This window comes from Scomber scombrus, chromosome 18 (genome assembly GCF_963691925.1).
Source record: "Scomber scombrus chromosome 18, fScoSco1.1, whole genome shotgun sequence".
Classification (NCBI taxonomy): Eukaryota; Metazoa; Chordata; class Actinopteri; order Scombriformes; family Scombridae; genus Scomber; species Scomber scombrus.
In genome coordinates this window covers 19328251-19351559 of record NC_084987.1, presented here as the reverse complement: position 1 = coordinate 19351559, position 23309 = coordinate 19328251, and the positions used below count along the sequence as shown (strand labels likewise).

Sequence of the window (23309 nt, the reverse complement as noted above, 5' to 3'; positions counted from 1 at the left end):
TATAAACTATAAGGAGCTTTGCATCACTGCGTCCACACATTCGGTGTGTGTGTGTGTGTGTGTGTGTGCGTACGTGTGATTATGTAACTGCGATGGAGTCCTTGAGCAAGGCACAGAGTCTCTGACCTCCCATGACCTTCAGCTAAACATTAGTCAATGTCCACCTGCTTCCTGTCTTCAGCTATTGCACAACAACCCAGGAAAGTCAACTAAACTCAAACCACATTTGAAATCTGTTTCAACTCAAAGCGGTTCATATTGTTGTGGGTGCAAATAATTATGGAGCCCCAGCATAGCATTAGCGCCATATACTCCACCTGTTGTTGTAGGAAAATAATTACAAAAACAAATATTTCTGTTGTTAGATCATATTTTCATGTATTTTCACACACATACTGCAGCCTGAGACTCAATAAATGAAGGTCTCTGGTGCCTTTTTGTTTCTCACACTAGTTTTGTGTCTTACTTATGGTTTTACATGTTTACTGTACTGTGCCCATTGACAACAAATCGCATGTACTTTTCTTTCACTGTTACAGTTTCTGGTCTCTATTCATCTCGATAGACAAACAACTTGATGAGAAACATGAGGATGGAGTATTGGACACTCAAAAGTCTTCTTGCTTGTTCATCAAAGGATGCTGACACATGCAAGCTGCTGAGGAGATTTACACTGATGAGAAATGACGTCACAAAGTCAAATCAAGACAACAAGCAAATTTGCATACTGTGAAAAATTCACGTCAATTTGGCTTTTTTAAAATATTCTGTGACATCCAACACTTGATGAATTTGTTTGAATATATATACATATATTTTTTACAACAAGCAATAAGGAAAGACACATTTATATGGCAGGACGGACTGGCAGTGGGCTTTTTACCCCACACGCATGTAATGCCACAAACAAGTGTTTGCAGCTGCCGCCGGCCCCCAAACAAGCCAATCTGCATACACACACAAACAAGAGAACACACAGCTTGGGTACATCAGGGCAGCGTTGGCACAGCGCCCTGAGACGTCGGCACACATCACAGGCACAAAGGAGGGAAGGAAACCCAGACGAAAGAAAAAAAGAAAGAAAGACAAAAAAACAAAACAAAAAAAAACAAGAAAGAGGCTAAAATAAGAACACAGAGGAGGAAACAAAGCGCGGCGGATGGTGAAACGACAGAGACATAAGGCTTCTGAATGATAAATCCAGCAAAGCGTACCTCGTTTCTGATCCACGCAGCTACAGGGTCCACTTGTCTGTCCTTCTGCCTGCCTGGATCTTTGTCTGTATGTCTGTGTCTGTCTGGCTGCTGTCTCATAATTTCAAATGTGCCTTTGTGTTATGTAGGGTCAGTGTTTGTCTGTGTTTTTTTACATTTTAATCTGCAGTTATTGCTTTATCTATGTCAATCTGGTCTGTGTTTATGTGTCTGTCTGTAGATGTCTCTCACACTTTCTGCTTTCCTCTGTCATCTATTGGTCAGTTTACCATGTACATATACACATGCTATTGTCTGTTTGCCTGCTGCAGTGTTACCTACACACGAAGCAGCCAAGACGTCGCAGGAAGCAGAGCTGAGTTGGGATGCTGATGGAGAGCTCGTGAAGTTTGGTGGCCATTTTTGGGGGGGGGGACAGCGAGCCAATGGGAGATTATACCTTTTGTTGTGAAAGCATGATAGAGATGCTTGCCTTTTATCTGACACCTTTCCAATCTCATCAATTTGCCAAAAGTTTGTACGCAAGCCAAATCGGGCATCCCATACCGATCAGGTTTCCTCTGTTCCGTCCCAGCATGCCTTTGGCACGACAGCGAGCGATTGCAGTCACAAAGGCAAAAAACAGAGAGAAGACAGAAAGACAGACAGGGATGCTGGATCTCTGCCATTTCCTCCTTGTAGTGAGTTAATGAAGCAAGAAAAGCTGGGATACACTTCAAACATCAACTTGCACATACACACACGCACAGCGGGCGCAATAACCCAAGCCAGAAAAGTCAGCAGGCATATTGAACATGTCTGTCGTATTTATTTAAACATCTTGCCTCCCTCTGCACAAACAATAAACCCCAACAAAGCGGACAGCCACCAACCTTTCTGAAAACTGAGTGTGTGAGCACAGCTTTGTTCATGGTTAAACTGCACGTTTGATGTCTCCATTAATGTTTTTTTTTTACTGCTTTTTGAGTTAAAGCAGGAGTGCCATGCACAGAGGTAATATAATTAAAGCAAAAAGTGTATATTTGTTGCGTTCAGTGTGGGCATCCTTACCTGGCATGTGGGTGAGAAGATGGATGAGGGGAGGGGAGGTGATGTTGTGTTCAGTCTTCGGCCGACTGTCTGAGGTTTTAGGGACGTCTGCATGGGTGGGGGGCTAACGTGGTGTCTGGAATGAAAGATGGACAAATGAAGAAAGAGGAACAGCATAGAGATGTTAAATGAGTGTACTTTAGGTGCCCGAAGAGACCACTTACCTTGTTTTGTGATTGCTACTGTAAGAACATCGTGTCACACCCAGATGACTTTGAGGAGGATTTCAAGTCTGTACTGGCAATAACTAAAATTATTGGAAAACGATGAAGAAAATGAAGACAATTCTGAGAGTGTATCTAATTTGTAGTTAACAGGATACAAAATCCTATTAAGAAAGTTTTGCTTTCTGGTTTTAAAAAAAGACATCTAGTTTGTCAAAATGCATTCTGGTCTTTCTCTTAGTGCCCAAGAAGATGAATTTTTAAAGGCACATAGGAGATTTTCATGCTTTTCATGATTTGAGTAAAAAATATAAATTGTACTCATAGTTAACAATGTTAATGTAATATTAGGAGCAATTCCATCAAAAGCTCCAGCAACTAGAACAATGAAAACACGAATTACCGATAAAATAAATACATAAAAAAATAAGCAGGATTTAATGGTGGAACTTAATATGTTTAAATACAGGTTTGAGGTGCTTGTGTATTTCAATTTTAAGCTACATTAAACTTTGACTCAACTGCATTTCAGATCAAAGTATTTACGTGACAGTTATAGTTACTAAGATTATACATACAAAACATCTCAATAAATACTGTATGATGCTACCCAACTGTATGTAAAATAGTTGATATTACCTCCAACTCCACTAACTACATTAAAATGCTGCTGACACATGAATGCATCAGTAATAATATTCCAATATAATTTCAATACAACACTGACAAGGGAGATTGTGCATAATGAGTCATTTTTCTTTTGACTCTTAAGTACCTTTTGCTGATATTTTTGTACTTTTTCCTTAATAAAATGTTGAAAATGTTGAAGTCAGAATTTTCTTCTTGTAATGGAGTACTTTTATAACTTTAAAAACTTTTTTTGGTCCAAGTTTGCAAAAGGTTATCTGATAAGCAGTAGCAACTTGTGGGATTATTTTTTTTAATGCTCTTGTCCCTTATAAAGAATCTTGAAACATTTGACTCAAGAAAATTGTGCACATTTTTATTGTCTGCAATCCATATTTCCAGTGTATGCATATCACTTTTTTCACTATATTTGAGATGTTAGTTGCATTACTATCACTGGTGAACTCCTAAAAGCAACAGAAGAAATCATAGAGACAGAAATACATTTTATGGATGTTTCTTTTATTTCCTTCAAAACAGGAACAACTAAACTTTCCTCTGTTAATCATGTGTCCATCCAACAGCGTCTTTTAAATTAAACATTTACAAAATTAAAAATAAAAATAAAATACAACACAGAGGATCAAATCATAAATATTCACAGTTTAAGTTTTAAATGGATCACAAACCATTTCTTCCTCACAATCTTCTATGTGCACTCCTGTGTGAGACAAATCAAATGACTGACTGACCTCTTTGGCAAAATGAAAACTCCTTCATGCAAGCTGCGACTTTGGAGGTTCAGTGAATGTGAACCACAGCTGGTGGCAGTCCTGAGCGACTTGTGAGCGTGTGCAAAGTCCTTGAACTTTAAATCATTCAAGAGGTCAAAGATCTTAACATTTGCTTTCATTCACATTCATTTTTCATATCCATAGTAAAGTGCTTTTCCTTCACAATTTGTTCAATTTAATTTTGGATAATGCATATATTAGATATTAATGTGATACAAAAAAAAAGTATCTTGGGAGGGAAAAAAAAAAAGTCAAAAATTAAATCCAGGCACTTTTTGGACTGAAAAAGGAAGCTCAATGTTGTCTTCCTCCTCTTTCCATCTGTCATCCACCTCTCCACTGCTCTCCTCCTTGATTCCTTCTTTGTTTTTCTTTGATTTCTTCTTCTTGTGTTTCTTCAATTCTCCTTCCTCCAGCTCTGGGCCGGCCTGTCTCTTTTCCTTTTTGTGCTTCTTCTGTTTCTTCTTCCTGCCTTTTCTCCCGTCGTCCTTGCCGTTCCCCTGGCTCGCTGAAGAACTGACGCTGCTGCTGCGGCTGCTGGGCCTCTCTCCCTCCTCCAGCTCTCTTCCTGCCCCCCATTTTCCCTCTACGTCCAATTTATCAGCCTCCCACCAACCACCTTGTTGTCTCTCAGCCTCAGTTTCTCTAATCTCTGCCTCCCCTTTGCTTTCTTTTACCGCTTTATCCAGCTTGTATCTCTTCCACTCCCCTATCTCTTCCCTGCTCTCGTTTCTCCTTCTGTTGTCCCTCTTCTCTTTTTCTTTCTCTGAGTTGCTGGTCATTTCTTGACGGAATTTGGGTGGCTCTGTGGGTGAGACTGCGTGCCGGCTCATGGACATCCAGGTGTTTGGCTGATCAGATCTGGCAACATGCATTAATTCAGGATCAGGGCTGCTTATTCTGGGCTTACTGGGCTCCGATTCTCCTTGCAGTCCTCTAGGGGATTTAGAGGGGAGCGGGTCTCTCTCCTTTCCCCAGCTGTGGGTGAGGGAAGGCGCCTGTTCATGTCTGCAGATGTGTGTTGGATCTCTGTGATTATCATGATAGTAAACACGAAGGTCCTTCTGCTCTTCTTCTTTTTCTTTACATTTAAAGTCCAGTAACATGTCTCTGTGTGTTTTATGTGCATTCTGATTGGGTGCCTCAGTAGCTCGGCCTATCAAACTGATTTCTTTGCTCCTGCCGGGACAGGAGGTGCTCTTGTTGCTGCCCTGGCCCCCACCACGCTGCCTGTCTCTCTTCTCTGTGTCATGTGACGCAGAGGAAGAGGAGTAGTGAGAAGAAGAGGAGACATTCTTCTTTAGGATGCTGCTGTGCTCTCTTTCTCTCTCCCTGTCTCTCCCTCTCTCTTCCTCCCTCATCCTCTCTTTTTGGCTTTTTCTCTCCTGTCTCTCACGCTCCCTCCCTCTGTCCCTGTCCCTGTCTGTACACAAGCTGCTGTCAGTTCTGTCTTTGCCACTAGAGGGAGCCACACTTCTGGCTGAAGTGGTCAGAGAAGAGTTTCTCTCTCTCTTCCTGTCTCTTCCTCTCTCTGTTGCTCTTTCCCTGTCTCTCTTCTTCTCCACTGACCTCTGTCTCTGCCTCTCATTCTCTCTCTCCGTTTCATTGTTACTTTGTGTCAGCGGTGGTGGAGGCAGAGCTACCGGGAGAGTGTCTGTTTGAACTTTTATCTCTCCTTTGTCCTGCTCTTCTTCCTCGGACTCTTCTTTCTCCCATTTGCAGCGAGGGACCTGGGACAGAGAATGAAAGCAAGACTGAGACAATGTGGACTTGTGACCTTCTAAAACAACACAAACCATCTTGCAGAGTTGAACACAGCTGAACCAAAAGAATGAATTCACAAAACAGGAAAGAATGGTGACACCTTGCCTGAGCTCCGGGACACACCTGTATAAGCAAGGGCTCGCCATCTCCGTCTTCAGCCTCGTCTTGTGTGTATTCCTCCAGGGTTTTCACCGCTGTCCACCTCTCCTGACACTCCTCACCTCCCCAGCTGCCCACTGTGCTGCTGCAGTTAAAACACACACACACACACACACACACACACACACACACACACACACACACACACACACACACACACACACACACACACACACACACACACACACACACACACACACACACACACACACACACACACACACACACAATTAAAGAACAAGTAGACAGAACAACACATAAAATAAACTTAAAAAAAAAGAATAAAGCTGTTCTCACCTGCCATTCTCCACCATGGACTCATTTCTGCTCCACTGTGACTTCAACTCTTCCTCCGTCAGCTGCTCTTTTGGTTTGTATGCCCCCAGCGGGGTTTGGGCACCTGCGTCAAACTCGCAAATTTCTTTGTCCCCGTCATCACTTCTCACTGTCTCTCCTTCCTCCTCGTTCCCAGTCACGCTCCTCCTCTCGTCTCTCGTCACCTCTTCTCTCTTGCTGGCCTCCGTCTCTTCTCTGCTCTCCACTCCTCTGAAGGCACAATGCCATAAGTTAAAGTCCTCCTCTCCTCCGTCCCCCTTGTCTTCTCCCTCTCCAGCAATCTTCGCCCAAGTCTGTCCCTTGTCATCTCTGAAGGTGGCTTTTTCCCACATGCCTCTCTCTTCTTTTTCATCCGGTTTTATTTTTTCTTCTAGCACACCTTCCTGTTCTCTGATGGATTCCTTCCTTTCATTTACTATAATTTCTGTCTCTCTTTTTAAATTTCTCTCCTCTCCAGCAGCAGCCCTCTCAGCCCCTTCCTTTGATTTTTCTGCAATCCTCTCTGGGTAAGACAGGTCCTGTTTTTCATTTTTCTCCTCCTTCCTTTTCCCATCCAGGTTGATGTTTATGCTTATCTTCTTCTGTGGCTTAACCTTTATCTCTCCCTCCCAGATGTCTACTTCTTTTAGAGGCCAATTTTTTTTCTCCATTTTCTTCTCCTTTTGTGGTGTCTCTCTGTCAAACCGTTTCGGCGATTCACTCTTGCGGTTCTCAGGGTCCTCCGTGAGTTTGGTTTTGGTCTTGGAGCTGAGACTTCTCTCCCTCTCATTTCTCTCTGAGCCCTCTCCTTGCCTCTTTCTCTTTTTCTCTGATCTAGAGTCAGAAGATTTTCTGCCTTCAGGGTTTGTGTCCCTGTCTGTATTCACCCTGCCTGCCTCTTTACTGGGCCTCGCTTTGTGATGTCTCTCCAAATCCTGCCTGGAGTCTGAATCTTTGCCTCTTCGCCATCCTTTCTCTCTTTCCAAATTTCTTTGCTCTCTACTTTTTCTTTCATAGCTTTTATCCAAAGGTTTATCTGATTTCAGGGGAACTTGGACTAATTCTACTGCATCGCTGGCAGCTGTTTCTTCCTGTGCTGGTGTGCGATCATTGCAGGCGTTTGGTCTGCTGCTCTGCCTCCTTTTGTTGTTTCTGCTGTCGTCTGTTGAGTCGGCAGCATCAGGGGATGATGACTCCTCTACTTCTCCTCCCTTCCTCGTCCTCTTTTCTGCATGTACCAGGGCTCTTCTTTCTTGCATTCCCACCTCTTTGCTGGCCTCTCTCGGTGCGACTGGCGGGCGGCTCTCCTTCTCAGTGCACCTCAGCCGATGAGGTCTTTCTTCGCATGGCGTCGAGCGGGTGTCACTGGATGTCCGAGAGGCAGGGGAGCGGCTGTCGCTGGATGACTGAGATGGAGGGGAGCGGCTGTCACTTGAGGACCGAGATGGCGGGGAGCGGCTGTCACTGGACGACTGAGATGGAGGGGAGCGGCCATCCGTCTGGGCAGTGGGTCTACTTTGGGGTTGGTAGCGAGAGTCGAAGTGGCCTTGTGAGGGATTTGTGCTTCCTTCTCTGTCTCCCCAATAAGGATTAGGAGGAGGAGGAAGGGTGAGGAGGGAAGGTGGCAGTTGGTGGAAATGGTTGACATAGCTGCTAAAATATTTCTCACACCACTCTTTGTACTCTTTTTTACACTGCATGTAGCGCTCTCTGTCCATCTCCAGGTTGCTGTTTTGAGCTGCATGCAGATCAAACTGGTAAGGGGCTAAACTCCCCCATGGGCCTCCTGCGTCTCTCTGAGGGAGACCTGATGTGGATGAGCGTTCTCCGCCCCTCCTTGAGCTGTAGCTGCTCGAAGCAGACTTCTTGCTGTGATGACGTTTTTTTCGGTGATCCGACGGTGACTTGGACCTGGAGTGGTGACCCACTCGAGGTGACGACGATGAGGATGGCGTGGGGGAGCGTGATCGTTTGTAACCATAGCTATAGGAGCGAGGTGGACGAGAGCGGGAGTGGAGGTCTCTGGCACGGGAGTGAGGAGAGCGGGGCCTGAAGGGAAAAAAGAAAAAAGAAAAAAAAATGAAAGAAAAAATGTAAGTCATATGTCACAAATTTAAATGCATAACTGCTTTTGGAGTGTATCTTCAGTAACTGATCTTCATGGGCATGCACAAAAAACAAGCATTTTAAATGGAAATAGGTAAAAAAAAGCATTTATAATTACATTTTACAACATACCAGAGTTTGCATGCATATTATGTACTATTATTTGTTTTCTGTGTTGTGCACTTAAAATCCCACTTTTATTTCTCCTGAAATTCACGTGACATAACATTTTAATTTTCGGAATGGTTCACTTTCAAGATGGCAACACATTGAATACAAGAACTTATAATAACACTAAAAGAGGAAATTTCAATCCACATACACCTGGGTTGACGCGCTAAAACATCACTCAGAGTCCATTGTTTGCTTTCTTTTATCATATTTATTTTCTCTTCTCATCCTGTTTCCATGGATCCAAAAAATACCTTGATCTGCCTTGGGATCTGGACCGGGAACGAGATCTGGACCTGCTTGAAGAGCGAGAATAGGAACGGGAAGATTTGGACTTAGAAGGTTTGGAATCAGAACGAGAAGAAGAGCGTCTGTAGGAGGATCCTCTGTGAGGAGACCTGAGTGACAAAGAGAGAGGGAAGCAACTGAGTTATGTCCTTATCAGCATTACCGGTCACTACACTACAGCTTTAAATAAACTATTAATAACAAATGCACTCAAATAACAGCCCAACAAGTAATAAATTTGACATATTTTATCGATTAAACAATATATAGTGAGATATTGGTTGTTGTTTTTTTCCATAACCATAATGTAACAATCATTTTTCTAAAACTTATTTGGCTAGGATCTGGAGGTTTTAAAAAAGACTCTTTAAAAAATAGTGTTGCCTGGAATTGAAGTAACAATATTAAACAGCAAAAACAGATGACAAATCAATTCTTCCTACAATTAAACAAGTATGTTTATATAGTTTAAGACAAAGTTAAGTTGGAGACTTTTTATTGACTTGCAGACACCCTGTCATGGGTAACACTGCTTGTTGAATGTTCCATTTACCTTTCCTTCTTCTTTCTCTGATTCCTGAACCACTCCTTGGGGATGAGGGCAGGGATGGAGGAGGTGGAGGAGCACAGGGAAGGGATGGGGGCACCATGGGGGTTTGGTAGCGTCCAGATGGGCGGGGCAGGCGGGTATCCAGGAGGGAAACCGCTGAGGGGCTGCTGAGCCGAGAGGAACGCGGGGAAATGGGGGGAGGGGAAGAGAGGTGGAGGTGGAGTAGCTGTATATGGGGTGGTGGAGGGGGGAGGGAGCTGCTGGGTGGTGGATTCAGTCCAGCCTCCGGTGGGACAACCTGAGGAGGAAGGGGAGCTGTGGAGAAGATACAGGAAGAAGAAATGACATCAGTTTTGAATATCTGAATGGACTCAAATATAGACTTAACACAATATCACAAATGTTTCACTGACCTGTCCCAGCAGGCTGCCAGACCAGTTGGTGCTGGCCCTTTGCGTTCAGAGAGGAAATAAAATACAAATTAACAGACACAAAGAGACACTACTTCTTGATCATGTGTTCAACCAACTGTACATATTAAATGTCCTCTTGTTTGATTGCTGGATAGCAGAACCATCTATTACTCACCTGAAGAGGACTGCTGTAGATTTACACTGACTGATGGGGGCTGGTCTGCCACTGGAGTGTAATTAACCTGAACAGACACAAACATCACAGATTTCATACTGAGAAACTTTGCTGCATTAACTTAGTAGGTCTGTGTCTGTGTGTCCTCACCAGTGGTATGAGCTGTGATGGAGCAGCAATGGGGTCTTTGTTTGCTACCAGCACAGAGGCAGAGGGAGAGGCAGAGGCAGAGGCAGAGGCAGAGGCAGAGGCAGAGGCAGAGGCAGAAGGCACTGAGTCATCATGTGTCTCTCCTCCAGCCACCCTGAAGAAACAGCAGATATATCAGTGTCATTGCCTGCATCTCACTCTAAAATCCACAATGCCAAATTTGGTCAGAGATGGCACAACATGTTCTTATCTAAAGTCCGTTAGACGTATTTTAGGGTCCTTTCACATCTACTTCATTTGATTGAGACTTTCAGATTTTTCAGTTAGATCTGAACCTAAATTACAGGTGTAAAACCTCACCCAGACCATGGTGCGGGCCAAACAGGTTCCATTTGTTTCCGATGAGAAAACATATTGTGAATTGTTGAGACTTCTGAACCAATTAGGAAGTTCCAGCAGGCTACCATCAGAACCAGAAAAGGAACAAATGAGCCACGGTAGCACTTGTGGAGAGGAGGAGACCAAGTCTTTACTTGAAATATGGTCAAAAGTCAACAGGTAAAAAGACGGAAGACTTTCCAGGTATTTTTCGAGAGGATATGAGAGGACAATAAAGTAATGCCACCTGAAGATAAAGAAACTTTAGTAAATATAGTTTAATAATATAATATAGTGGTAACAAAATGAATCTGTTCATTAATTGTTCTCCACTAATTCAAACGGCAAAGGCTACCCACCAAATTGACAACACTCCGACATCAGACGCACAACTGTCTAAAAAAACAATCACTAGCGAGTATAGGGAGACGTAGCCGATGGAGGTGATGACGACAAGATGTAGGTATGTCATGCTAACTTCTATAGTGTGCTCCTTTAACTAACCAGATCAAATGTATAATATAAAGTAACAAAAACATGAACCTTGGTTCTGTATAAAGACCTTGGAAAAAAAACCCTCATACAGTCAATGTCAACTACTAACTTTATGTTAAAGACAATAAAATCTTTAACATAATTATTCTATGTTTATGTCATCATTTCATCCCTGTGAGGAACAGATACCACAGTCACACCATCATTTCTCACAAAACTTTAATTAGAAGACTTTCTTCTTTCTTCTCTCTAACTGCAGCTGTTGGAGGTGGGTGAGTCAGATGTCATTATCCTCACCTTCATCACTTTCAGAGCTGTAGTTTGGTTCATTTGGTTCACATCAAGAAAACGTATGGTACACTGTTGCCTTTCAGTTGTGGCCTGCTTCATGTTCACACTGATTTATTACAAATGAACCAGCAGCTGAAGGTATGAAGTCATGTGGACTGACAGCTAATTCACTAATTGGTTGTGGTGATTTCAGTCTTGCATGGGGGAATCCAATTATGATAACTGACATGAGCATTTTATTGCATCGTAAATGTTTATTCATTATCTCAGGTGTCACAAAGAAAAACTTAATTATGAGCATTATTAGTCCAGACTACAACTGGACCTCATATATGATTCTGTATATAAAAAGTAATGAAGGGAACAGGAACAGGACAAGAAAGAGGCGTCTTGTATTTGTTTTGTTTCACTCATTCTTTATTAGGGAAATACTAAAATAGAAGAAATAGGACACTCGTTTTCACTTTGTGATGTTTCATTTAGACCAACTTCGAAATTGTTCACGATCAGCAGATAGATGTAATAATAGTTTAGCTTTTGAATTCAGTGTCACAAATCTACTATCACAAAAAACTTGTGGTTGGTCTGCTTTACTTTCACACTACAAATGAAATGAATCAGAGTCTGCTTGGAAGCGGCCCTGAGGCTTTCCTTTACAGGCGATCTGTCTCGGTGGGGTTGCTTGTTTGTTCAATTAGCAGCTGTCACACAGTCACATGGCAAAATGCACTAGAGCTCGACTGAGCCGAACCAAACCGGTTGGGTATTTAATCTTAACACTGCGGCTGTAAAAGCCAAGTCCTGCAAACTCTGGCTTTCACTTTTTTAAAATCACAATTCAGACTATTTTAATTGTGAAAAATTGATTATTCCATCTGTAATGAATTGTTGAAATACAAAAATAGTTTAAGCCATTCTGCACCATTGATTGTAAACTCATGAACAAGACAAGGTTCTTTGCTGTGCCTCACAGCTCCACGACAAGAACTCTGAGGAGTCAACAGTTGGCTTGTCAACCAAGTGAGGCATTTGAGGCACCATGAATAAATGGAACAAAGTTCCAATGCAGTTACACATCACCAACCCGCCCACCAACACTATGTACTGTAATCCTGAATTGATTTTACTGGTGTGTGAATATGTTAATGTGTATTCGTACTTGTTGGGTATCTCCAGATGGCTCTGCACAGGTTGGAGGGAAGTGCTAGGTGTGCTGGAAGCAGAGGTGGGACCTGTTGCTGCAGGAGGAGCCTCAGCCACCCGAGACAGTGGCGGCGTGTCTGCAGGCTGTGGGCGGGGCAGGAGAGGGTCCTAAAAGACGGAGAGATAGTTGAGAATACAATTAAACTTGCAAGAGAAACATTTCATTATAACCATTAGAATAAACAATAACACAGAACATCTGCATAAGACAATATTTAAATGTAAATGCTGCCTCACTAATGAGGTCATCTCAGTCCAACATCAAAGTCTCAGACAATTACTTTTTGTAATTTTCTCATGTGAGTGTGAAACTAACAGAAGTACTCAAAAAAGCTGAACATTTTCTAGTCTATAATTTTATAAATTGGAGCCTTTAAAATAAATGATTATAGCTCACATTGATAAAGCGAGTGCATGTTCGGTTAAATATTGAGAATGCTGATGATTACTTGCAGTATATTTGTTTTAAAGGTTTGGGAAACCTGAGTCACATCTGATTAAGATAAGAAAACATAATTATCCCCTTTGCTCCTGAGTCACGCCAGTACAGGGCTATATTTTTTACATCATTACGAGGTTCACCTGCTGGCTCTGTGTCAGCTGGTGGGGCCTCTGGGGTTGGCTCAGCGTGGCAATAGGGGGCGGGGTGGGGACAGGGCTCTGCGTTGGGGTTGGATTTAAGGAATGGGAAGATCCAGACACTCCTTGCGGGTTTTTGGTGTGGTCTCTTTCTTTCTTATAATTGTTCACAGCCTGTGTTTGGAGAGATATACAGACATCACACACTGAGCATTTCGATAAAGAAGTTAAAAAAACAACGAGAAGCTTCTGGTGAGGCACAATATGGATCAAATCAAGAGGAGAAAAGTTATACTAATCCCCTCTTCAAAAACAATTAATTAACACCCTCCCCGCCCATCTGTTAGTTCACCTGTCGGAGGAACTTATTGGCTATCAGGGTATCGGGGGAGACATCTGATTGGCCACAAGTGGGGCAGACATGTTCCTCTGAATCCAGCAAGGCAGTGCGAATACCTGAGCAAGAGAGAAACAAGTTTGAAATGTAAATGAGTTTCCAGTCAGGAGAGTATTTAAGTCATTGCAGACAATAATGAGGACAACTCATATCCTGGTTGTGCATGTTTGTGTGTAGTGAGTGTTCATTTTCTACTTGTGTGACTGCTATTTTGTTTAAAATAAAATAACAGATTAGGTTTTTTCCCCCCCTCCTAAAAGCTGCTTACAGATAAAGACAAATATTGGCTGCTTGGATTTGGATTAGTTTTGGCAGCTGTTTGGGTTTGGCAGGTAATATTTACATGTTTAATATTTACCTATTCAAGTTGCTAATGCAAATAATATATTTTAATGGTTTCTATTCTCAGTTTTGGGAGTTACAAAGTACCGCAGAGGCAGTCACATTAGTTTCTGCATGACTAATACACATACATATATCACGATCTTTATTCTTAAAAGTACAGAAACTGTGCATTGAGTTAGTTTTAATGTGTGTGTGTGTGTGTGTGTGTGTGTGTGTGTGTGTGTGTGTGTGTGTGTGTGTGTGTGTGTGTGTGTGTAAGACACTCACAGTCATCACAGTAGCTGTTTCCACAGCAGGGTATGACCACGGCGTCAGTCAGCAGGTCATGACAGATGAGACAGAGGAGTTCGTCTGGTACGGGTTCCTCCACAGTTTCTGTTTTTTGCTGCTCTTGTGGAACGAACGGGGGCTTCTCCTTCTTTCCAATGGCGTATGCCTCCCTACAGACAGACAACAGTACATTTACTGCAAATCCACACTTGTATTTTTAATTTGTTTAAAGATACTTTGACCTGAGATGGAACGTTTTGACAGAAGGTCGACGTCATCCAGGTCACAAGTAAGTTAAAAGCAACTGTTTTATTCTTGAAATGTTCTGTTGCTCATCCAAATGGCCTCTGCAGTTCCTCTGACTGGTCCCAAAAAGACAGCAGTGAATCCAGTTCCCATTTCATTTTCTCAATTATATATAGTCCTAATAATGACAATGTTTTGCCTCTGAGACAACAAATGTCCCTGTTCAATAAATACTTAGGTATTAAGCTAAGGTTTGTACCAAAGTTCATCTTAAAATAACATGAGAAAAACAGAGACACTGGCTTTCGTTAACACTCACGCATCTATGGCAGGAATGGCGTAGCGTCCGCAGTTGGTCAGCATGGCTCCCTTTATGCTGGGATCGTCCACCTCGACCATGAAGGAACGAGGGATGCCTGTGCTCTTCTTAATTCTCAGTGGCGCCTCAGCATTTTTATCCTGTTGCCAAACACACGCATCTACATTCAATGTTAGGCGTAAGCTGAAAGTCAGCACTTAAGTACATGTTGGCACTCTGTTTACAGTGCACACACACCCATGCACATAAAAACATCAACACAAACAGTAATCAAATAAGTTTTTCTGCAGAGCGAGAGCTGTTCCAAGACTGCTACACAAACTGCTTCACTTATCACTTGTCCTGCTCTTACCCCGCCGGTGGGACAGTTCCTGATGTGGTGTCCAGTATTTCCACAGCGATAACAGGCGTAGTTCGCGGGAAGAACACCACCAAACTTCTTGGTGTAACTAGAGAGAGAAAGACACTATGAATTAAAAGAGAGGAAGAAAGAAAAGGATAGACAAAAGAGAACAAACAGACAAAACTGTAGGAACTGGGAAGGAAGAGCAACAGAAATGGAGTGTTGGATGAAGATGGAGCAAAGAGAGACAATCACGATATGGAGATAGACAATTTAAGAAAATAGCAGGTAAATGCAGGTGAAAAGAGGTAATAAAGAGACAGAAATAGGGATGAAGGTGGAGATTTGAAAGCATTATAAAAGTAACTCACCTCATGGTATCATAGGCAGACTGATTCATCATAGCTTTGATTTTATCATCCTCCGACACGTCCGCATGAGCCAGGTTAGTCATCTGCATGAATGTATGTGAGGTGAAACAGGAGGATCAGTGTTTATTTTAAAAGGACATGATCCAGGATGAATATGTAAAAGCTGAATAATAAGAAAAGCAAGAAAGAGAGAATGTACCTTGGAGAAAAAGGGTAAAGCTCTTGAAGAATTGTGGTCATCCATCTGTTAGGAATAAACACAAAATCAGTGAAACTATCTAGAAAAAGATTGGGCGTTGTATATCCATAAATATTTGTCCTACTGAATTTTGATGTGGCTGTAGACTAAAACTAGAAATACCACCTCGTGGTTATATGCCTCCGCCAACCTGTGTCAGCTTACATCCATGTCATAATATTTGTAGTGAAGACTGAAGGAATTTCATGAAAGGTCTTCAGTGTATTTCCCTTATATGTGTTCACATGTTTGGCCAATAAAACTAAGTTTAGCCATGACAGTAGACAATGCCTTAGATATGGATGTTGCTGCAAAGAAGCTATAATTTCTAAAACGCGGATGCTTCACACACAAACCGGCGGCACAGAAGATCTAAATAATCACCACAGTTTCAAGATTAGTGTCACCAATTCGGTGTCTGACCAAGTGTGAAATATGGTCACAATCTCCCCTTCTGTTCCTGCATCATGGCATTGAATGATGTCCAGAAAAGTGGTTTTGCAGCATGATGTCACAGTGAGGCTGACCTTTAACCTTTTGGATATATATATCCTATTAGACATTTGTGTCAAACTTTGTGATAATAAGCCTATGAATTATCTAGTTATGGCAGAAAACATGTTTTGTGAGGTCACAGTGACTTTTTGACCACCAAAATCAAATCAGTTCATCCATAAGTCCAAGTGAATGTTTGTGCCACATGTAATGAAATTCCTGCAGGTGTTCCTGAGATATCACGTTCACGAGAACGGATGGACGGACACGGACAACCCAAAACAAACGTCTTTGGCCACAGCTGTTGCTGGCACAGAGGTATACAGTGCATTCACCCCCCTGTAACCCTAACCCATCGCTAATTCCCTGTGTAAAAAATTACACCAGCATCATGAAAGGTGGAGAATAAGTATCACTGGACTTTTCACATTTCACACACTGCCCACTTCTCAAACCTCAAAACCTGTTTTACTGAAAACAACAGTGCTGACAGCATAATGCTTTCACCTGTGAGACCAGCATTTTGTTGGTGTCACATCACATAATGTCTACTTCACTGCTTGTAGTTTGTGAGCATCTGTTTTTGATATGTTCCTCTACTGTGCTCCAACAGATGTGTGAATCAAAAAAAGTAGAGTTTAAAATTTTTCTTTAATTAAATAATAGCACTGAATAATAATAGCATTGCCCTGCACTTACAGCACAAACACATACCATCACTGAAAGAAGTTGATTGTCAAAAAATGTTTCAGTGAAGGTCAAAGTTGCAGTATTGTCAAAAATATCTGCTCTGAATGATTCCTTCTTATCAGTTTTAACAAGTTATAATTTTTACTCAGAGGGTTTAAGTTATTGTGAAGTAGCTGGTGTTGTCAGCCAATCAGGGTCAATCACTACTGATCTTCACATTCATTCAGTAAATACATTTTCAACTACATTAAAATATTTGCATGTGCTATATAAACTTTAAAATTGCCCTGCTGAATGAACAAAGTTCTTTAAACTGGATTAATTAACAGCCGTATGAAAAGCTGAACATTTACACATTGACACCTATTTATGAATCATAACCACAGGATACTTTAAAATGGTTTAAAACAGTGTTGGCTACAATCTTCCTACTTAATGCTTCATCCCCATTAAAACTGTAAGATAATGTTATAGATGATTTAGCTTCAAAGTGGAGTTCACATGCTTCTTGTTTGTTGACATAAGTCAGAAGGCATCAGGATACTTGCTTGTTTTTGTCTCTATACTCCAGCGCAATGGCATTTAAATGAAAGCATGACTATGATGATTAAGTGCTGAATTTAAGCTTTAAGAGTGGATTGTTAACATCCACACTGGTTGAGGAGTGTTGGTTTCCCTTTTTACACACTGTCCCCCAATTTTAGGACAATGGCGACTAATGAGTTCAATGTCCTTGATTGAACTTTGTTCAACTGTGTATGTATTTCATTTGCTGAAGACCAGGCCAAAGGCAACAAGACCCTGAAACAAGCAAAAGGTGAAAATGACCTGACAGAGTCTGCAACAAAATACTAAATAAATAAATACATTTTTAACTCAACCAATTACTGTACCTGTAATTCCTACATTGACCACACCCTCTAATTAAAGCTTGACGTACCATTTAAAATCCCAGTCTCATTTCAATCAAATATGCTGAGTACAGCAGTATGATCTGATTTCCCAGCAAAGGTTAAAAAGATGATGTAATAACACACTTTAAAAGTTGAATGTAGGCTTATACTGTGCTTTCAGTGCTCATACAGTACAGAAATTGTTTTCCTATAAGAAATATTAAGAGCATTACTGTAAATATGCAGTAATGTAATACCAGAAGCACCTCCCTAACATTATAATGCTTAACTTTTTATCATTGGGTCAAAATGCCACAGTCAGATTTTAAGCTTTTCCAATGAGGTCCCAGTTTGTGTGTTTCTTTGTTTGATTTGTCTTTCCAGCTGAGGGGAGAATGTGGACCAAAGATCAAATAGAAATGTTGACTGACAGACCGACTCCAGTGAAATCAAACACATAATCAATACATAATACAGCTTCATACAAACAACTTTATTGGAAGGGAAAAAAAACACAAAAGTAAAAGTTTGTGTTGTCCAACAGACTCAAAGTTTTAAGTAGAGAGAGGCAGACACTTTTCCTACTGAGAAACCAGAGAGAAAATCAGGTCAAGTCAGTGTAAACCAGTTCAGACTGCAGCCAGTAAAAGCTTTTTAGAGGCATTTAGGTTAGTGTATAGAATTAGAAACAAAATTGCACTATAAGAATTCAGCATTAAATAACAACGGCGCACCACTTAACTTAAAATGAAGCATCATTAATTTTAGTGGTCATTTATTTTTTTAATGTTCCTTTATTCATTTTTTTGACATTGGTTCTTTCACTGCAGTAACACAGGTTTCTGTTGAACTTGTGGTGACACACCCCTGTGTAGATTTTACTTCAACTTCCTTGGCTGAATTTGAAGAGTTAAGGAGTATAACAGCATCTGTTCACTCCACCAGAGCAGAGTATAGTTTTGTATTATTCTGACATTAAATCATTCATTTTCATACAACCAATTAGTTTGTGGATGAAGGAATCAAATCCTGAATAAGACTGAATAATAAAAAAATAAATAAAAACAGCCTTTAATGTAACTTGAAGACTCCCAGCAGCAGAGGCTGTACAGCTATCAAGTAACACTAAGAGAATACAACTATCTAGTGCATCTCTATTTGCTGTTGTAAGGTGCCTGAGATAAATCAAAAAAATGACAAGTGTCAGCAGAGCCAGTGTGATAAAACAACAGTTGGGTTTATCAGCTGGCCTGCGTGATAATGTTTGACCCACCCGAGCTGCTCCCACCACCCACAGACAGATAAAGAATGATCTGCAACAATAAACACTGTCTGGTTACAAACCAGCTCGTTTAAGTAACAGCTGTGAGTCATTATTACAAAGAATATCTATAAAAAGGGGTTTTTCCCCTTGGTTGTAAGTGGTTTATTGGTAAAAATCACTTCTTCCCATTTTGTTCATCCTTGATCCTTCTGAGTGATTCATCATAAAGTTGATGTGCCAATACTAAACTGTGTGCAGCTTTTTTAGTTAAAGTCATTTAAAGCAGCTCATTGTAAATCAAAAACTGAGTAGCAACAACTTCTTCTTTGCAACAGGAACTTAAACAGAGGAAATGGAGGTTTTCAATGATCTTGATTGTGGTCTCATTTGTTTAAACCACTGATCTTAATTAGAGATGTTACATGTTGATTTATGTATTTTGAGTGGTGCAACACAGCATCTCAAAAGCTACAAAGCACACACATGTTAAGCTATTAGTTGTTACTAACCATGTGTGTGTTTAGTGGTACTGTAGGAGTCAAAGTTCAGTGGAATTTGTTAAGGTTACATACTGCTTTGATGGCTCCAGAGGCGTGGTGATGCTGGTTGTCTGATCGCTCTCTGAAACACAAAAAGAAAACATTTTTCACCATCAGTCATGTGACATGTGTAACAATAAAACAGTCTGAAAACACACAATTAGGGCTGAAATGAAAATACGTTTTATTTGTCTATGTCGACTTTTATTGGCACCCAAAGACACTTTACATTAATGACAGAGTGAATAGAGTACAAAACACAAAGACACTTTAAACTGCCTTGTCTACTCACACTTCAGGACGCAAATTCCTACATTTCCCATAATGCCTTCAGAAAACTCTTACAGAGTAGATGTGAACCTGTATTGTATCTCTGAGTGGAATTTGAGTTAATCTAAGTAAAGTATAGTTAGTTTGATAATGGGTATTCTTTAACTTTTCATTTGTCCACCTTTAATAACTTGTAAATCAAAGAAGCACATCATTCAACATCTGTTTGCAAGTGTATGAAATATTTCTACACTTGTCGCATAAAGTCTGAATTGTCTGTGTAAAATATGAAATGACACTTTGACTGTGTCTGCGATGTCTAAGGAGACGCTCTTACTCTTCATCATCATGGCATCGTCACATCTCGTTTATTTGGCCAATTTATTCACACAATGTGAGAAACAGTCCGCCACCGAGTTTAATGCACCAAGTTAAAGTTTAATGTAAAAACTTTTAAAGTTGCTCAAAGTTGAGGCTTCCTTGGAAGCGCCATGAAGCTGAGTGACCGTCATCAGTCTGCTTGTGCATTTAATCTTGTGGGCAGGGTTACACCACTCTTTAGCTCTCATTCCTCTCCGCCTGTCTGCATGCTGCTGACGGGGCTAATCACATGACCGCCAGTCTGTTCCAGTGAGGTCTTTTCCTGCTTTCCATGCATAAAACCCACACCACCACTGCCGGCTCTCCTGTCTAAGCCTGACTAATATCTGGGTAATCCCTGTGTTCGTCACGATGGAGTTATACTTATGCTCTTTTCCTGTGAGCATTTTATCACGGAAATGTTATGCAAACTCCCTTTTTTTTCTTCTTATAACTGTCTGCCATCGGCTGAAAGATTCTGGCACAGGCCTCTGTATGGATTCACCATCAGGATGTTTATGGCATTGTTGTCTTCACCATTGTGGTCCCTGAAAAGAAACGGCCTCAACCTGCAAACACAGCGACACCCGGCACGCACACTGCTGCTCAAAATCATGCCAATAAGCAGAAGCAGCACCAGTAACCTCCTACTTTTCACACCAGATGTATACTCAAGTAGTGTCAATGTGAAGAGTCTTTACAACAATGTTTTAAAAACTCTTTTAAAATGTTTTTTTAAATTAATGTTCCTATTTTGAGGCTGTTGAAACGTAATCTGCTGAATATTTATGGCCAACATAGAATCTTGTTTTAATGTTAAAAAGATCTCTCAGCCCTGAGGCGAAGCTTAAGCTTAACTAAAACACTGTTTCTTGGCGGAGTTGTCTCACACTGAAATTACAACACTTAGACCAGACTTGCAGCTGCCAGGTTTTGGCTCCGGCAGGCTGGGTGAAACACTAATAACAGTCCAGGTCTGTGAGGAAGGACACTTACATGTTGTGGTTCTTGCTGCTTGAGCCGGACTTGGTTGCGATGATGGGGATCCTCCTGACGATGACGGAGGAGCCTTTGGGGATGAGACCTTCGTCGTCTGTGTACTCTGAGGGGAAGAGGTGTAAAAAGTGAGCATTTGTGAGATGTTCTGGAGGCTCTATGACCCAACTTAGTTTGGGACTTTGATTTTATTACCAATTTTAATTTTTCACTCGATGGCTTGTTTATATTTTTGCTGATTCACTGTGTAATTCTGTTAAAAAATACTTCAAATGAATGGCTCATGTACAAACCCTGACACTGTATAAAATATTGTCTGACCAAGGAGGAATTTTTAAGGCTGATAACAATTTAATATTTGCGAGTTTTAAAAAAACTACACTGCCATTAGACAGTGTTTAGAGAATTATTGAGTGATCTCAGGTGTTTCTGTGTTAAAATGTCTCATGTAGGGCTGTAAAGACACATCTTGAACTAGCTCTAAGACAAGTTCCTATGAATCTGATAATTCACCTTTCTTAGAAGAAAATACGACAAAAAACAAACAAAAGACTAAATATTAAATGTAGTCTATTAAACTCTGCTGAGTCTCTTAAATCACACGTAATTACCAACCAAACGTAAGCAAAACACTGACACTAATGTGGCCCAGCTCTGTTGTAAACATGAGAACTGATGCAAGAAACATGAAGAGTATCATTCCCTTAAAGATAAACCTACAGGCTTTAACTTGTATATACCATACTCTACTTATACTCTACGAGCCAGGACTAACTAACTCTGTAAACTCTTATGTGAGTTATGTGTATGTGTGTGTGTGTGTGTGTGTGTGTGTGTGTGAGAGAACATGTAATTTCTCACACAGTGTGTGGGGGTTGTGTTTTCAGCATGTTAACTATCTGCAGGATATTGACACACTCTGAGCTGATATTTATCATGTACAACACCTTTTTTTTTACTTTACCTTCTCATTATTCAATGGGTTTTACTCTCCCTAAATGGAAGCAAATTTTGATCCCACCATCTACACTGATACATTTTAATTTACGTGTGTCATGTGCCCATAGGTCTCATGGCAATGACACCCACCCCACCTTTGCTATTTTTATCCCATATCTCTGCTGGGACCTCTGCATGCATGGCAGTGACAGGATGATCCACCATCATCAGGCCGTTTAATTAAAGACATGAAGCGTAAATGCAGCAGGAATGTGACTCATTCATTAGGTCCTTTGGTACTGGCTTGACTTTTCTGGACCACTGAAATAGGTGACGCAAGCCCCCCTCACCCAGCCACCAGACAGCTGTCAAATCTGAACCACGTGTTTTCCACCAAAGTTCAAACTGTCAACCTGTCGTTATACTGCTAAGGGAAAAACAGTCCTATCAGTTCATACATTGTGTTTTATTACCTTCTTTGGTCTGTGCGTTTGTGATCTGCAGGTCGCAGTCCCCGGCTCGGAGCTTCTCCCTGCCCATGATCTGCCTCTTCAGATCTCTCAGCGTGATGTGCGGGCCATCAAAAAGCACCGTGTCGTAGCTGAGTTTAGAGGAGAATTTATAATGAATATGAGTCATGCTGAAACAGAGCAAAATAAAGTCGTCCTACACTGCCAGGGGAGCGACGGTGGACAGTTTCTCTGCGCTGACAGAAAGCCTGTCTCGCGGTAGTTGCTATGGGAGTAGAAAGTTAGCTAGCTGGCGTTAGCAACCGGCTGCGTCGACCGTCCAAGTGATTCCGCCGCTAACAAGCTAGGTCGTTAATTAACAACTGCCTGGAAAAGTGGCGTTCACAGGATGACATGTCCCGGCGTCTGGTGGAGCAGCAGCGCAGGTTCAAATCAAAGCGCACTCAGTCAGTTTCGAGTCTAATTTGAACTTTTATTCCTGCTAAATGTCGCTGTCAATCCGAAGTGTGCGCTGACAGAAACCACCAGCTGTTTCCAAAAGCAACGGCTCGTCAGCACAGTGCACTCACCATCTGATGCTGCCTTCATGTCCTGCCCGCACGCTCCGACATCCGAGTATCGAAGACAGCATTTAAAAATGTGTCACGATAACCTGCATCGTCATACTGCTTCCAGATTATTTGAAAGTATCAAATTACTCTAATATGTTAATATGCAGTTACAAACAGTCGATTTTTATACCGGGGATGTGTTATTTATCATGCGTATATGTTATTGTTTTAATTTTATCTGATTTTAAAGGTCATTCATTCTTTGAAAAAAGCTTTGTCAACACATAATGACAAGTTTAATTTTGTGGAAACATACGAATAAAAGTACCGTGAACCTATAACTTTCACTGTCAGACTTAGAAAACCATGACGCACATAATTATCATTT

General features: G+C 41.3%; 1 protein-coding gene across 1 annotated transcript; it reads right to left on the bottom strand.

Annotated features, from left to right (window-relative positions):
- Window positions 1-3454: 3454 nt before the first annotated feature.
- Window positions 3455-22936, bottom strand: LOC133999154 (E3 ubiquitin-protein ligase RBBP6-like). The gene is made up of 19 exons (XM_062438330.1): window positions 22374-22936; window positions 20962-21067; window positions 19369-19417; window positions 15416-15460; window positions 15217-15299; window positions 14855-14951; window positions 14503-14642; window positions 13935-14107; window positions 13278-13381; window positions 12929-13099; window positions 12303-12454; window positions 9980-10133; window positions 9830-9896; window positions 9655-9691; window positions 9245-9556; window positions 8658-8801; window positions 6109-8175; window positions 5776-5896; window positions 3455-5618 (listed from the first exon to the last, which is right to left on the bottom strand). Exons 1-19 carry the CDS (start codon window positions 22537-22539, stop codon window positions 4140-4142), a joined length of 5667 nt encoding a protein of 1888 aa, XP_062294314.1. The 5' UTR covers window positions 22540-22936; the 3' UTR covers window positions 3455-4139.
- Between the last annotated feature and the right edge of the window lie 373 nt (window positions 22937-23309).